Source organism: Cariama cristata, unplaced genomic scaffold (assembly GCF_000690535.1).
Source record: "Cariama cristata isolate BGI_N322 unplaced genomic scaffold, ASM69053v1 scaffold10280, whole genome shotgun sequence".
In the NCBI taxonomy this organism is placed as follows: Eukaryota; Metazoa; Chordata; class Aves; order Cariamiformes; family Cariamidae; genus Cariama; species Cariama cristata.
In genome coordinates this window covers 691-18202 of record NW_009595253.1, presented here as the reverse complement: position 1 = coordinate 18202, position 17512 = coordinate 691, and the positions used below count along the sequence as shown (strand labels likewise).

Sequence of the window (17512 nt, the reverse complement as noted above, 5' to 3'; positions counted from 1 at the left end):
CCCAAACAACTAGGCTATTTTATTGATCATTAAAACTGTTGAAGGTATTTTACATGGTGTTATGATATACAATTGATTTTTTTAGAAGACTTCATAGGAAGTTCTAAGAAAGTAAACTCAGGTCTTGGCGTTGGTCTTCAAGAAAACATATGTAACATCTACTCCTGTAAACCTGACTACAGGATAGGATGCTCTGCTGTTACAGTCTTTAAATCTCCCAACAAACTCCTGGTGACTTAACTGTGACCTACATGATGTGGTAAGCATTAAATAACCTCGTTCCAAATAACTAAGTAAAACCAGACTATCTAAGCTCTCCTTCCCTCTTTTGCTTCTTGATAGACTGGATTTCAGTATAAACATCTATTACTGGTCTCCACTACTAGCATGCAGATACTAAATAATTTTACAGTTACAAAACTTCATTTCATTGCTCTGATAAAATAGTTCTCCTGTATTTAGCCTTTCAGACATACACAATCACTTTGGTGTTAATTAAAAGCTAGATACATTAAGTAGTTTGGAAGATACAGAAATAAGGCAGGTTGAAATGCCTTGGCTTCCAAAAAGTGTACTGGTAAAGTCAAAGAATGATGTCACAATGATTTGACTGCAGCCTGGACAAGTGACAACACTGATCATGCCAGCACAGCATTAGTTTCAGTGTTTTATGCATTTTCTTCAAAACGCAACAAGTGCTATACTCAAATATTTTTTAAAATTGTACAGATTCTAAAGGGAAACAATAGTCACGTTTATATTACAAAATCAATCTTACAGTAATGAAATAAAAAAACCAAGAAAAAGCATGTACAACATGCAGAAATCTACACTCTTCCCAGAAATAAAAGGAAAAAACATTAAATCTGAGATAAGGAATTTATTTCAGCTATTTAGGATTAAATCTCAGCTTTTTTTCTGAACAGGTTATAAGATTTTCTCCAGGCATCTCTCAAATTGGTAGCTCTTGTCTGCAGCTTTTGTTCGGAATGCTAGAGGAACATACCTGCAGCTAAGGAGAGCATGCAGGCTTTCCCAGCTGCAAGCTTATGTGCAATATTGCTGCAAGCCAGCAAATTATAAGCTGGTATTCTGTCTCTGAAGACCTGTACTGTTTTCATTGGCTTGGACGATGGGTTTTAAGGTATCTGAACACAAACAAGTTACTATGAGCTAAGCTATGGTGTGAATTTACAGAATGTCAGTTAACATACAGTAACTGATTGTGTACATGCTTGTAGCCTGTCTTTGCATTTACCCTGGAGCACGAGTAAGCTGTTCTGGGCCTAGAGCATGCTAACCCAGGGTAGTAAGTGCACAACTTTTAATCTTTTGAATTATCTGTATGTCTTCACAATGGTTTTTGGACCCTGGGTGGCAGAGTTAACTCGGTGTTCCATTAAATTCATTCTGCGTAGTAGAAAAGACACAAAACAAGGGAAACATCCTCCAAGGGCAGAAGTTAGTAGCTGTTAGGAGTCCAGACGGTAATTTGCATGGTAAACTTCCATTAAATTTGATCTACAGCTAAATACACATGAAAACTTTCATAATAAAAACCAAAGCCAGCCATAATCGCCAGATGTCCTTTCCATTTGAGATTATCAACTGTATCCGTAGAGGGGATAGGATTGTGGAGGAGAAAGCGTAAATTATTAATAAAGTTAAGTATGCACAGAATGTGGTATGTGGCAATAGTATCAACAGAAACAAGCAAGTGGATTGCTGAATTAAGATTCAAAATATTGAGCGGTTTCTGTAGTCTTCCAGATTTTAACTTAAAATTGAAACCAATTCTCTAATCTGTTAAGTTTTTATAAAAAGCCTCATTTCTGCTTTAGGTTATTCTTCTGTTGAACAGGAAACTAAGTGATTATTCAGGTGTTTTGCTGGATAGTATTCTCTGCTCCTTACGAAACTGATTATTTCCCCCTATCTGTTGAATAATCTTTGCTAACTTATTTCCTCTTTAGTTAAGTGATACTTTCTAAATGCTTCTTAATACCTTCTTACTAACAGCAGAAGGCAGATGTTATGGCCAGTAATTTCTTAAAGAAAAACTAAAAAAATAAAACAAACCCCTATCTTCAAAAAGTACATATCCTTGACAGCAATTATTGGCATGCAAATAAACATCATTACTATACAAATTTACTGAGATGTACTGTAATTTAGTTTATCACTAAGTTAGCAATCAATATATTCTTACAGTCCATTCCTTAGACCAAACCAGAAGACATTAATGGATTGTTTTGGTTTTTTTAAAGAAAGTCCTGTGCACAATATTTTTTAGAATACTTATGGATTTCACCCCCCCGCCCCGAGAGTATTATTGAAAATAAGCATGGTCATATTTGTTACTACAGTGATTTGAAAACTGTGTCACTATGGAATTACTAGGAAAAAAAGCCCCAATTTCTAAAACGTAAGCCTACTTCCAAATATGCATTTACTTAGTAATATTTGGTCAGATACATCAGTAATGGAGACAGAATCTCACTCAGAGAGAGGGAGACAGAGAGAGATTGAGAGAGGGCCGGCAAGAAAGAGAGAGAAAATGAATTAAGTAAGTGGCCAGCAATGCACACAACATACACTTTGGTCTGGTGCTAAAAGCAAGCCAAAAACCACAATGCAAGTCTGTCCTGGTATGAGACAAGAACTGGGTTTCATCAGATTGGCAATTGCTCAAACCAAAGAATGGACAGCTGTTTTACAAAACAATCTGAGTTTCCAAACTGCACCCCACAGAGGCAGCATTTTTGTGTTGGATGAGCAATAGAATTTGGAGCGTTCCATATCCTAAAATCTGAAAAATAACACAGAGGTGAATTCAGAAGACATTGCTGTAAACAACTACATACATACTGTCTTCGTGAGACTCAGATAAAGATTTAAGAAAGTTCTGACAGACCCCACAGTTGCTTTTGTAGGAAGTTTTCCACTTCTGTAGGAGTAGAATCTGACCAACTTATGTCGAGACTTGTCAAAACAGGTTAGTCTGTTATTCCAGGCAGGCCAGGATGAATGGAATTGCTGCACAGTTGCCTTCACCTAGTCACAGTGCTATTATTTCACAGTTGCAGAGACATCTGTTTCAAGCAGACATAGCTGATTCAGAAAGGAAGGCAGCAATGCAGGAACATGCAGCAGAAGAGATGTTGGCAGGGGTTTATTATCCCCAGGTTCTTTCTTCAAAATACTAGATCAATTCACAGTGTCAAAAAAGACTGCTGAGCTGAATTTCTCCCAGATCATAAGTATAAAAAATAAAGGATTTATTCCTTATGAACACAAGCTCGTACCTTTAATTATTTTCTTTTCTAAAACCAAGTAAAAAACCAGACACATTTTCATAAACGACAAAGGTAATACAGCAGGCAGGAGTCACTCTGATTACATTGGGGATAATTCCTTTGTAAAATCCATGAATTCCTTCTTTCCTTTGAAGAGACAGAAAAACATTTAGTTTTAATTAATGTCTTTTAATAGAAATCAGACAGAAAACAAAGCCTGGCATTTTTCTTCTCATGCTTTCACTGAGAGAGGTACTTCAGGTTAGGTATAACAATTTCAGAGTAATTTCTTACTATAGTGTTTAAAGAGCCATAATATATCAAATCTTAGCCCATCTGAACATAAAGTAGTATTCTGTAGGTCAGTTATTTAGCCTAGGGTTTGGGTGGGTTTTTGTGGTTTTTTTTTTTTTTTTTTTGTATTGTCTAAGGGTTTTTTTTTTTTTTTTTTTTTTGTATTGTCTAAGTAGGAGGCAATTTACATCTATCTTCATGCCACAAGAACTGGTTAAAATAACCTCAAATTTCTGCAGCCTGTTCCAAAAAGCATTTACATATTTAATCTCACCAAAGCCAGCAGGGCTGAAAAGCTTGGTGGTTTTGGGTCGCGTAACAGCAAGTGAGCTGTGGGTCAACACAACTAACGAAAGTTAGCAGTTATTTTCAGAGAATTAAAGCACCTCCTCCACAATTTTTATTCCACTGGCCAATAAATGAGAATCTAACTTCTCCCAATTTGAATCACAGTATTCGTGTTAGGGCTGTTTAAAAGTTTCAAAGACTTTTCATCTCTGCTCCCTATTTTCCAGCTTCACAGAAGCCTAGGACACCTGGAGTGACGAGTACAGTTAACAGACAAGCTGGAAAGTGCTTGGGTGTGGTTTACACTACCCTCCCTAGGGCTCTAGGTTGCATTTGTTTCATAATGAGTACAGTAGTGGCTCCAGAATGACTGTATACATTCACACTTTATCAGAACTAATAAGCCTTCCTATAGACTGCAGCACTGAAGTGCACAGCCCTGAGATATCAGAGCTATTTTCGCTTTGAATTGGCTTCAGTCAAAATGGCTGTACTGCCTCTGAGCCATGGGTGATCCTGGAACACCACAGCCTCATTCACTCATTCTGGTGGCACCTCCTAATACCCCAGGAGTCAGCTGACTGCATTCACGTCTCTCTAGTAGTATGCTGCAACCCAGAAACATTGTCCAAAGTAAGATTAATATTGGTTGCACACTGCAAAGGTGGCCAACTTTAACTACAGAGTTCTGTGTGAAAACTCTCATGTGCCATCTGGAGCTGAGGCAAGAGGGTTTGTGAGAAGATAACGCACAGGTGTGAGGTAACAGCTCTGTAAGGGTGCTATGGGAAGCTGGGACTAGACTACAAATGCAGTCAGGCCCCAGGGTAACCCAGGGACATCAGTATAAACAGCTCTGGCTAGCTCACTTCCTCCTGCCAGGAATTTGGATTAGCCACAACTCCAGCAGCACAACGCTCCTGTCATATGTGATCATCTAAAGCAGTTCAAGTGAGACTTCATTGTTTAATAGCCCCAAAACCGCGAACTCCATGTTATTTTTTAACTTGTAAGTGAAATTTGCTGGGAAAGAGAGAAGGGAGACAGAATAAACAACAGAAGCCTGCAGACTAGCATTGATCCTCTCCTACCTCCTCCTTTGTCCTCAGATTATTGCCATTAGTGGCATCTTGCACAAAATGACTTTGTACAGCTAACATTTTGTTTGCTCTGAGCTGCACTGGTTCTGCAAGTGAGCATGGAAGCCAGCAAACATAGTTCTGATTCTGTAAGACTCACTTTCCAAGACGTAAGCTTTTAATTCTGCATGCCTACCTCCATGTCCTGCAGATCACATCAAACACACCAGAATACGTATTATGCTGATCTTGAAGACGAGCTCGCACAACTTGATAGGGATATGTTGCTGACACAGCAAATATTTTGGATACAGCTGCCATCATTATGTATTCCACAGTGTTCTAAAAGCAACAAAAAATTACCAGGCTTGCCTTAAGTTTGGTTTAAATTAGCCAGTTTCCCAAAATCTTATTTGATTTTTAAATGTTGAACTAAACAATACTCTAGGTTTTTCCCCCTTATAATACACACGTTTTAAAAAATGGCAATGTTTACTATATACTGTGCTACAAGTAATTAATTGTAAAACATGTGTTGTGCTCTCTCATTCCTATCAAGTGAAACACTTCTTCCAAAAGTAACTACCTTTACCCAGCTGGCACCTGACCAGTTTTCCATGTGACTGTTTAAGACTACCACCTATAGTTCCACAAAGTAAGACAAAAAAAAACATTCCTCCCTCTAAAAATCTCAGAACACTTATCAAAATAAGAAGTTGGTTTTTACAGGAAACAGTGCTAACCAGCCACTTGTTCCTAAAAAGTGAAAATGTATTATTTCCTTCTATATATTCTACATTCCAATTAATGTATCAATACTTTGTACATTTGGCTGTTCTACAACCTAGACAAATGGAGTAAGTTTCCACTTATTCACATGCCACAACACGTTTTTATTCTCAAGAATCATACCAATTTTGTATCTGATACTCTGTTTCTATACTTGTTGTATCTGAGTTTCAAATCCTCATATGCCATGAACTGAAGTGCTCCATGTGAAGTTCCAAACAGACCAGGTACAAATCCCTAAAAAAAGGAATAAAACAAGGTTAAACAGCAATGCATAAAAACTACACAACTTGACAGAGCTCTGCTTACACACATACGTACTCCGTTACTTTACAAATTGTGACTGCACAACTGTCACTGTGCATTATGACTCAAAGCCAATTCTGGGTTGGTATTCTTAAAGGCAAGCATCACACAAAAGTGTAGTAAATGTTACTTTTCTCCAAATCACACACAGGCTAAAGACATCTAATGAGCGAGCAAGATAAAACAAGTGGCCTAGGGACTCCACCTCATACAGCACAAGCACAGGTCTTAAGAAGCTGGTAACATGGATCAGGATTGAGAGAATACAGATCAAGCTGGAGTCTTGCAAATGCGTGGCTCAGTGCCCGCTGCTTTCCAGGGACTGGCATTAAGCTGTTCAATTCCCACCTGAGACTGGTAAGGCAACGACAGAAGCTGGTGTCTCAGTGAGGAGGGCCATCAGGAGTAAAGGTACAAAAAAAATCCTTGTGATCAAGTCCTGGAGATTGGTATGTGCATGTGTGCGTGTGTATGTATCACCGAATGGTTTGGTTGGAACGGACTTTAAAGCTCATCTAGTTCCAAGCCCCCTGCCATGGGCAGGGACACCCTCCACTAGACCAGGTTGCTCAAAGCCCCATCCAGCCTCGCCTTGAACACTTCCAGGGATGGGGCATCCACAATCTCTCTGGGCAACCTGTTCCAGTGCCTCAGGTTGCCACATATAAATGTGTACCTATGATACATATACATTTCTACATTAAAAACGTGTGTGTATATACAGAATAATGGAATCATAGAATCATTTAGGTTGGAAAAGACCTTTAAGATTATCGAGTACAACCGTAAAGCTAATACTGCCAAGTCCACCACTAAACCCTGTCTCTAAGCACCACGCCTACATGCCTTTCAAATGCCTCCAGGGATGGTGACTCCACCACTTCCCTGGGAAGCCTGTTCCAGGCCTTGCTAACCCTTTCAGTGAAGAAATTCTTCCTAATATCCAATCTAAACCTCCCTTGGCGCAACTTGAGGCCATTTTCTCTGATCCTGTTGCTTGTTACTTGGGAGAAGAGACCGACCCCCACCTCGCTACAACCTCCTTTCAGGTAGTTGTAGAGAGCAATAAGGTCTCCCCTGAGCCTCCTCTTCTCCAGGCTCCCTCAGCTGCTCCAGCACCTCAGTGTCTTTCACACACACAGGCAGACACTTGCACAGTGGAAAGCTGAAGGGCACAGATGGAAAGCTAACTCATACAAGGACTTATGGATGACTTACATTAAAGAAATCTAAGATTCAGATCAGTTTGAGTGCATTCCGCACCCTGCTCAGAGCACATCCCAAGGCAGCCCAGCAGAGGTGACCAAAGGCGTAACAAAGCAGTCTGGGAAATGTACCCCATTTGTAAGAGGCAGTAATGGTCAGTAAAAGTATGATATGAAAATATACAGAAACCTTTTCTTTCAAAAAAGTTTAAATAAAGGGGGAAACCCAGGTATTTTCTGAAGTGTCTCTACAAGAAACAGAAGGCAGGAGTTCCTTCAAGAGCAGGACTAGCTCAGTTGAAAAGGAGCTGACAGCTGCATGGGTTCTGAGAAGCACTCATTCTCTTTTTGAAGAGTTGGTCACTTGCACTGGAAAAATACAAATAAATGAGGAATTAAGCATCTTGGCCAGAAATTACTTAAGGGAGCCAAAAGCTTGCTGAAAACTGTTGCAAAGGTACAATTATAATGGAGTGAGTAAATAAAAATGTGGATAAAAGGACTCAAAGAACGAAAATTTCCCCCAAAATACTGGTATCAAACAGTTTTATCTTATTTCCCATGACCTATTCAGGTAAGACAGAGGAATTAAAACATGTGTCCAGACACAAAAATCTGTTTTAGACTAAATCGGAACCCCAGAATGTTGAATATATACTACTAAGCCTAGAGAAGAAGAAAAAGACAAAGGATCCTGGCAGAAGTCCACTGGAATAGCGTAACAGGACAAAATGATAAATTACTTTATAAACTTTTAACTTGCAAAAAAAAACCACCACCAAAACTAAAACAACAGCAGGCATAAAAATTGTACAGAACTTCCACCACTTCACAGATTAGCTCTCTGCATGCTATAGATTTTTTAAGTTTATTACATTACAGCCATTCAGGAAGTGATTTTTAGGATGTTTTTGATAAATGAGGATGAATTTCTTCTTACACTAGAAAATAATGGTCATGAACTAATCATCAGTGACCATGAACTGATGAAATGCACTAAGGGCTAGCTAAACTCCCAGAAAAAACACTTCCCCAAATAAGACCAAGTGGAATTAAACCAAACATCTATATTTCATCAACTGTGAGCATAATCATAGAATTTTGTGAAGTCTGAAGCCAAAGGGCCACAACAGAGGGAAAAGGACAACTTTGGTTTTCAGAAATCCTGGATCAGAAAATAAAATTAACTAGTAACATGAAAACAGAAAAGGAGGAACAGAGAAAAATAAAATTATTGAAAACATCAAAGAAAATCTTCACTAGCTTTTGCCCATGATTAGACAGTAAAACTGTTAAAAGACAGAGGAAGTAACTGCTCTCTACTTGGAAAGAATTAGAATGATGTATTTATATCATAGGAGAATGAGGTAATCTTTTCCCCACCAACAAAAGAAAAATCTTAAACAACATTTAAAAGTACTAAACTCTTAAATTTAAGCCAGCAGATTTGGGTAACTTGCACCCAAGAGTCCTAAAGCATCTACTGATGATACTTGCTAAATGAGTACCAGCACGCCCTAAGTCTTGTGCTGACGAGGAAAGCTTCCAAAGACTGAAGGACTTTTAATGTTGGGCCAATATTAAAAAATGCAAGGAGGGAGTGAAGCAACTGTTGGCCAATGCGCATCAGTTAAATAAGAGCTGACCCAGGCTTCTATCAATCATACAAAACAGTATGTTCTTATGGAAAAATGTTTCAAAGCAAAACTGATTTCTTCACAGTAATGAAATATCTTAGCTTAGGAAGTTTTTGAAAGATATTCCTACTCTATTTTCTTATTCTCACAGTTTTACACAAAATCTTTCTTGCTACAAGATTTGATACAATTAGGTATTTATTCTTCATCTATAATATGACCATGAAGATCAATTTTAAAATAATTTCACTTCAAGTACTTATTTTTCACTTTAATATTCAAAACATATCTTTAGAAGATTTTTGCCATGAGGGCTTGACAGGATCAATGGTTGCTCAAAGAAGTCCCGTTTGAATTCTCTTTTGGAGGATTAGAACAACAGAAAGAATTAAATATATAATTAGAAATTTAAATGGTAAAGCATATATAATTCTAAACAGTGGACAGTGGGAAAAAATTCATTTTAAAGTTGTCTTAAACAGCTGTAAGTGCCGAAGATACAGCACAAGAGAAACGCCCTCTTGGTTAGTGTTTCAAAGGTCGCCCACCACAATGAAAAGGAACGTCGGCAAATGTACACAGCAGAAAGCCTATGTTTCTTAGTAAAGTAGGGAACAATGTTCATTTGGTGATGTGGTACCCACGTCACTGCCTGAAGTGTTTAAGAGTGCTCACAGCAGAGCAGCCTCTGCTATAAGTCTCAAAAGAATGCAGCAGATTCCCCTTGTGCTCTGTTTAGTGTTGTCTTCATTTTGGTTCTCAGTGTGCCAAAGACCAGGAGTATCAGAGTGCCCTGCTCTAACAACCTGTGCAGAAAGACACTGGAAGTATGCCATTATCTCCCTATGCATCTTGATTCCTTCATGGAGAAAAATGATACCATCTTTTACATCAAAGTTAGTTACACTTCTGTCTCTCTGTAGAACCTGGGACTAAAGTTAAAATCAAGATGGCCAAATCTCAGTGGATTTTGCCTCATACAAGTACAAAGACATCGAAAGTCACTTAACTGACAAGCTTCACATTTGCAAGAAGAAGGAAAAGAGCATAAGCAAAAGCATAGCAAAAGAGAGCTAAGTGCCTTAGACATTAATGGACTGGAAGAAATACTTTATCCTCAGAGTATAGAATTTTGCCCATCAAAGGTGAAATGACAATACAGAAGCATCCGATATATCTATTTCACCTGGTAACAAGCACACAATCCTACTGCAGGATTTTGTTGTCGTTGTTAGCATACCGCATTATTATTCTCAGCCTTGATGACTCTGTATTTTCCTTCAATCTCCTTAAATTTTCTGCACTTCCTGCTTATTTTACCATTGTGTGTTAAGCATTGCTGTATTTCTAATTGCTGCTTCTACATCATTGCTGAAAGAGAATGAAACTTAAAATACAAATACAGAAGCATGGAGGCAGGAAGAATGTTAGTTGCATTCTTGACTGATGTTTCAGTAGTCAGTCACTCTAGACTAGATATCTAACAGTCTCTCCAGAGCTCAGAGATACTTTCTGTTTTTCTGAAAGTGCCAACTCCTACAATTATGATTATTTTACAATGTTTGGTCTCTCCTGCCTTACGCTTGAAAAGAACCATACAGCACTCTTAACATGGAGACGGTTGCATGACATTCAACTTCATGGCAAAGTAATTTTTAGAGCTCACATCTCCAACAGATCTATAGGCATGTTCAAATTACATAACCCCAAGCTATTTTTTTCCTCAGCCTGGTCTGCAGCAGAGGAGCTCTGTCCCCAGTCATCTGGGGGATGGAGACGAAAGGACAAAGCCTAATGGAGGCAGGGTGGGAGGAGATCACTGACTAGATGATTACTGGGGTAATCTGTGAAGGAAAGTCTCCTGTCTTTTCAAAACCAGGCCGAGTTCAAGAAGAACAATTTATTGAGGAACCTAACTTCAGATGAACTATAGTTCTGTTGGATATTGTTCATTCATTAAACTAACAAAGACAGTTTTGATCCCTGCTAAAAAGACTGATGCATCCTGACATTACTAGTCTTGTGCCCCAAAGGACTGAAAGGAATTGCTCAGACCAGTAACAGCATCTTGTGCAACAGAGAGCAAGATATGGAATTGCTTGACCAGAAATACCATTCTTTAGAAGACTAATTTCAAACTAATCAGAAAGAAACTACTTCCACATTTTATTTCCAGCTTGTGGTGGTATTCTCTTAGATCCCCTTATCTGCTGTAAGGAACTCCATCTGAAATTAAGATGAAGAAAAAGAAGACATTCGTGTGCACTACAGCTCCTGCATCAAGGCAGTATCAAAACTTCAGCCATCAAATTTCAAATAAAGCAAGAAAGAGAAAAAATAAAAACTCTCCCAAAACCAGAAAACAGAGGAAAGCTAAAGTATGGACAAGTCAAAGAGCCACCTGAAGAGGTGCCTTTTTCCCCAGTATAGGCAAGGTTAAGAGAATCCTGACGTCAAATGAAAGTTGCTTAGTGTGCATAGTTATGTAGGTCACTCAGGACCTATCTAGGTCACTTTCTTTGCAGATTCAAGCAAGTAATTTGCTCTTTCAAAGGAATTACCTGGTTTAGTTCACCAATTGCAGATTAACACTATAAAGAAGTGTCTAGTGCCAAAGGCAACACATGCTACGTGCATGAATAATCTGAAAAGTAACTCAACGGAAGGACATCCTAAACCCTAACAGATGCAAGAAATTAGAACACAGCAGACATCCAGGCAGGCAAATCAGAAATCCTGACAATTTCAATTTAGGAATAAGTAGAGTGCCTTGTTCCTGGTGTCAGAATTTGGCATTCATTGGTATGTGGCATACTAGTCTTTCAGCATAGGAAGGATTATATTTTTCACTGCAAATAAAAGAAGTTAATACTCAGTAACCAGGACAATTCCTAAGCGATAGTGTTCTTGTTCTATAGCATTACTTGCAGGAGAAGAGCCAGACTGAACTAAAATAGGTTTCTTCACACCTTCCAGGCACTGATGAATGCATCTTGATGTCATGGCCTGAAGGAAAGAGGCAGCAAAATGTCCAAATCCAGTTGCCATCTGTTTCCTTAAATTAAAGGGAATAAAAAACCCACACATACGCAGACCATATTTAGAAGTCTGAAAATTCTATGGATCTAGAGATGACAGATTACAGACCTCAATAACTAGAGGGCAAATGAGCAGTTGTGAAACCGTCCATTGTGGAAGAAAAAATTAGCAACTACTGTAGTCATATGTTATGTTCCACAAGATGTCAGAAAGACAGACATAAGGGATGAAATGGAAGACAGCACTAGCAGCAAGATAGATTACGCTATTGCTGCCCTCCTTATCCAAATTCTGATTATAGGAAGACTCCAGAAAATTAAAAAGCAGCTTGTAGTTTACTCTCATTTCAGCATTATCACCCAACAGAAGACAGCTTAGTCATAAAGCTTACGCTCTATTCTTCAGTGATTTCCTACATTTCAACACTATAATAGCTTTTCTTCTGATTAAGCCTTTTCACTGCAGTTCTTCAGTGGGAAAGAAGACTCACGGAATAAAAGCAAGTGAGCTAATACAAAAAAATTACTTGCCTTTTTTTTTTTTTTTGGTAGACAAGTATTTACAAGTCTCACCATGCTACCGAGTGGTGCGAGTCAATCCTGGAATTCTTCTTAAATTTTATTACCTTATATAAGCCACGTATGCCCTCCATCTTGTATATCTTTATAAGAGCGTCAAACATTCCTCTGTATTGCCGCTTTGATGGATCAACACCAGCGTTATACTGTAGCACAAGTCGTGTCTTCGTTACCCATACTGGGTTTGTAATACAGAGAGTCATGGCTCCTGAAAACAGATGAAGTTAGACTGATCGTTATGCCAGCTCCAAAGCTTGTCCCAGTTTGTTCAGTCAAATGTAACACAGGCTTCTACAATGAGAAAACTACTTATCCTACAAGAGTACTCATACTACTTCAAACAAGCAAAGTTCATGCCCACCGTTGTTCCCTCTCTCTGCCTTCAAAGCTCACAATCAGTCCCCTGCTGGGAGTACTCCTGTAGAGCATACGGCTTTTTGCATATTCCTAGTACATTCCCTTTTTTGCCTCACCTTTCCACAGTCAGTAGTGTAATCTGTAGTAGACAGGAAACATAAGTACTGTACTCCTGATTATCAAGTTATTCTTCAGGTATACAATTGTTCAAAATTTAATGGACACCACCATCATGAGAAATTTGCTTAATCATATTGACAGGTTAATAGAAGCAAGCTGTTATAGCTTTATACGTTATTGAAAATACAGTTGTAAAATAACCCATTACTATTTTTTACAACAAACAATATGCCTTATATTTCAACGTTAAATGAATGCTCCAACATCCTAATAAAAAGTCTTCTCAATTGCCTAGATTAAATACAACACAGAAGCACGTACAAGAACATACGTTAGAAACAACATATTACAAGATTTGCGGATAGAAGTTGTATTTTTATTTCAGATCTTTAATTTCTAAGAAAACTTGCACCATAAATAACAATTTGCAAAGACCAATGACCAATTTACTTATTCTATTAATTCAACAGGCCTTCTCTTTTCCAGGTCTAAGTGTTAAACATTTAATAACTCAACAAGCTGACAGCAGCAGATTTTTTATGGTTACATTTTGGGCTTCAATATAGTACTAAATATGGAAAATGCTTATACATAATGAAAACAAGGTCAAAAGGTATTTTGACAACTGCTATTTCAAAGCAAAACTGAAAAGACCACAGCGATCCATCTATTCATCTTCGGCATCATTAATTTATTTACAGACAATAAATGATTGCAGTTGGACTTGAACACTTACACTTGCCACCTGTAAGAAAAAGCAGCACTGACACACAAAGGCAGGGAGTAACATATGGAAAGGCTAGAAGCAAACATTAATCTTCCTTGCATTTAAACTCACCAGCCTCTGCAGCTGACACTAGGTGTTCGGTTGCACTGAGACTCTCCAGCTTCCCTTCCTTCTTGTAAGCTTTGATGGCATTGTAACTGGAAAATGTAAAATATATTTTGGTAAAGGTGAAAACAAACCTACATTGTTTAAAAAATAAAACAAAACGAAACTAAATAACAAAACACCCCACTTAAGATCATGGAAAACATTAGGTGGTATACAGCCTTTGAAAACAGATATCTAAGCAAACTATCTTTGTTTAGTTAATTAATTGATCTCTGAGTAGTTAGCTCTTTAAAGTGAGCTACGGCAATATATATTTAAATTGATAAAAGTATTACTGTCAGTATCAATGGGACCACATCTTGAAACAGCTATCAGATCTCAAGAATTAAGTTCTAAAAGAAAACAACTAGAGAGCCTCCTTTTTATTGAGAGCAATACTGACAGGTATCTTCTAGCTCAGAACTACACTGAGCTTTATTCTCCTGATCCAGTTTCCAGTCTTTGTGGACTGAGAAACCATCAGCAGGAGCTGAACTGTCAATAGGAAGCTACAGCAAAGCTTGACTGAAGTACAACAAGAGAGTCTGGACAACTGACAAGTGAGGTTTCATAGGCATACCAACTAACTATTACCTAAAGTGTTTTGATTAATAGGGATCAGCAGTAAATCAGGTCACAGTTACACAGCTAATAAAGTAGAAAGGACTGAGTATTAAAAAACGGGCTTTATAAGCAAAGCCCATCAACTCACTAAAACCGTGAAAGAACTGACTGTCGCTAAAGTTACTGAAAAATCAGTTAAACATTTAGCTTTAGTAGAAAACTTGATCATGTTCTCTAATTCTTAACATGTCAGATTAGGTATTTATTTTTTGTGAGGTTTTAAGCAGTGTATTGGCACTTTTAGAGTATTCTTCAGGAACGATGTCACCATCTCTCAAGTTCCTTAATATTTTCACAGCATCAAGGGAATGCACTATACTTGACAAAGTAACAGGCCTCTGACTCAAACTGCTTAAATCCTAGAGCAGCAAACCATAATAAAGGGTAACAGATCTGGACTTACTGAAAGAATCACAAGTTTATAAGCCACTTAGCACATTTTTATACTCCTAAAGAAGATGCAGTATATATCTGAACATTACATCGCACAGGATATGACACGTTTTACAGTTCTACTTACAAGAAAAAGTAAAGTCCCCAGGAAGCCCCTGCTCCCAACATGTTCGGAGTTACCCCTTGATATAAGCCTCGTAGTCCTTCATGCTTCCAGACAGTGGTCATACAGTGGAGAATCCCATTGTATTTTGGCCTCAGCTCCAGTCCATCGCTTACTATGAAAGAAAGAAATTACACTGAAAAACATTTCAGGAAGCATGAAGTTCAGCTGTGTAAAAGCCACCACAGCAGTACACAGCCTCTAAAGCAAGCTGCAAATGAACATGAAACCTAACTGATCAGTTGTATTTTAAAAATATTGTTTTAAAAGTTTGCAAGAGTTGGGGTTTACAGCTTCATAAGTACAGAGTTAAAGAACTTCAAAAAAAAAAAAAAGGAAAAAGAAACAAACAAACAAAGAAAAATAACTTTCAAGCTCTGCAAGAGGAAAGTTCCCATCAATCTGACAAGGCTAAATAAATGCAATGCTGTGCATTTTTGTTGAGCAGCAGCTTTGAATTGAAGATTTTTGCCTCTTCTTTCTAGCGCCCCAGCAATTTTGCATCATATTTCAAGTGATATGTGTGGGGTCTTTGACAACACATTTCTATAAGGAGTTTAGACAAGCCCCAAATAACAACTCTCAAATTCAATCTTCCTTTTTAAAATGTTCTATAAAGATCTGAATATTTTCAGTGGGTCATGCCTTATTGATTCCAAAGTCAGTTTTTACCAGAACACTCAAAGGTTACTTCCATCAAAAATCCCTGTGTTCTCCTTCTATTCTTACTGAATGGATTCGCAGGGAAACACCAAATGCATACACTTCTCCTACCCAATAACCAAACAGCTAGTTGTCCAAATATTCAGATAATATCACTGTCAAAAAGAAAAAACATACAAGTTTTTGTTTGGCATTTAATTTACAACATAGAAGTTCACACAACTTACAGTGGTAACTACTATTGCTCCTACTGTAACAGCAAAGGAGTAAGTTGATTACTGGTGACATGCGTGATACAGTGCATGGTGAGATGATAAGAGGTAACAGACACAAGCTGGAACAGGGGGAATTCTGACCAGAACTTTTTCTCCATCAGAGTGGTCAAATACTGGAACAAGTTGCATAAAGAGGCAACTTTGGAGCTACTCAAAACTCTAGCAGACAAGACTCTGAGCACTCCAAACTAAGCAGACCTTACCTGAGTAGGGGGTGAACTCCACAGATCTCTTTTGACCTGAATTACTCTATGATGCCAACATAGCAGCTTTCGCCTTTAATATAGACATAAGGCTAGACTGCAATTTTACTGAAAATTAATCTCAAAGTTTTACAGTCAGCATAGTTTTTGTGTCCCCATCAAGATTAATCCTGGTAATAACGAATTTCAGATGTTTTCAGTTCAGTGCCACATTTATTATTCATTTTCCTTTGAACTTTGTGTACAGTACTGTACGTTGGGACAGACTTCAGGGCTAAAGATAAAATGTTTTTTCTGAGCACATTATGACAAGGCCTCAACACCTTGACAATTACTCAAAACTAGAACACAAATTAAAGTAAAACTACAACACAAATTAAATGCCTGTTTTCCCCCTCCTGAATGACCACTAATAGACCTTTCCTAAAGGCTTTTCTGATTTTTTTACTTTGCTGCCATTAGATCAGGTTTATAAACGCATTAAAAAAAGTAAATCAGAGACACGAATACAAGTTTGTCTGTCAATGATGGTGCTGAGAATCTTCACAACATTGATTTCTGATGTCAGCTCTTATTTCCTGGTTGAAGACAAAACATAGGAATTGTTACTTTCAACCTAAACGAACATGTGAAAGTAAGTGACCTCCAGAGGTCAGCTAATCCAATCCCCTGCTCAAAACAGATCTAATTAGATCAGGTTACTCAAGGACATGCCCAGTTGGTTCCTGAGTGTTTCCAAGGCTGAAGAGATTACAGCCTCTTTGGGGAACCTCTTCCAGTACTTGACCACTCTCACAGTAAGAATCCTTTTACTTAACAAATAACTGGAATTTTCCATGTCCCTGTTTGTGCCTTTTGCCTCTTGCCCTGCAACTATTCACCTCCAAGAAGAATTTGGCTACACCTTCTCTGCGCGCTCCAATCACATAGTCATAGACTGCAATAATATCTCCCCTTAGCCTTCTCTCTCTGAGGCCAAACCGATCCTGTTCTGTCAGCACGTCCTCCTATGTCATGTGCTCCAGCCCCTTCGCCAGTCTGGTGGCCTCCACTGGAATCATACCAGTATGTCAATGTCTTCCTTGTACTGGTGAGCCCCAAACTAGACACAGTACTTTAGATGTACGCTTATAGGTGCAGAATAGAGAGAACAGAGCACTTCTGCTAGCTGTGCTCTTCATAATACAGCCCAGGATGTGCTCACACTAGGATATGCAAGAAAGTGTTTAAATCTAACTTTGCAAAAAGTCTGTTTAGAAATGTAATGCTTTAAATTTTGCAAAACTTCTCTGTGATAGCTCACTATTTGTTTTTGAGATCTTAAACGCC

At 38.2% G+C, this 17512-nt stretch overlaps 1 protein-coding gene across 1 annotated transcript; it reads right to left on the bottom strand.

Annotated features, from left to right (window-relative positions):
* Positions 1–2978: 2978 nt before the first annotated feature.
* SLC25A32 (solute carrier family 25 (mitochondrial folate carrier), member 32) lies at positions 2979–15161 on the bottom strand (the record flags this gene model as incomplete). Its single annotated transcript, XM_009701419.1, has 6 exons — positions 2979–3443; positions 5154–5299; positions 5870–5983; positions 12559–12719; positions 13827–13912; positions 15007–15161. Coding segments are annotated over 6 exons (798 nt in total), but the record flags the coding sequence as incomplete, so codon positions are not given.
* Positions 15162–17512: the final 2351 nt, after the last annotated feature.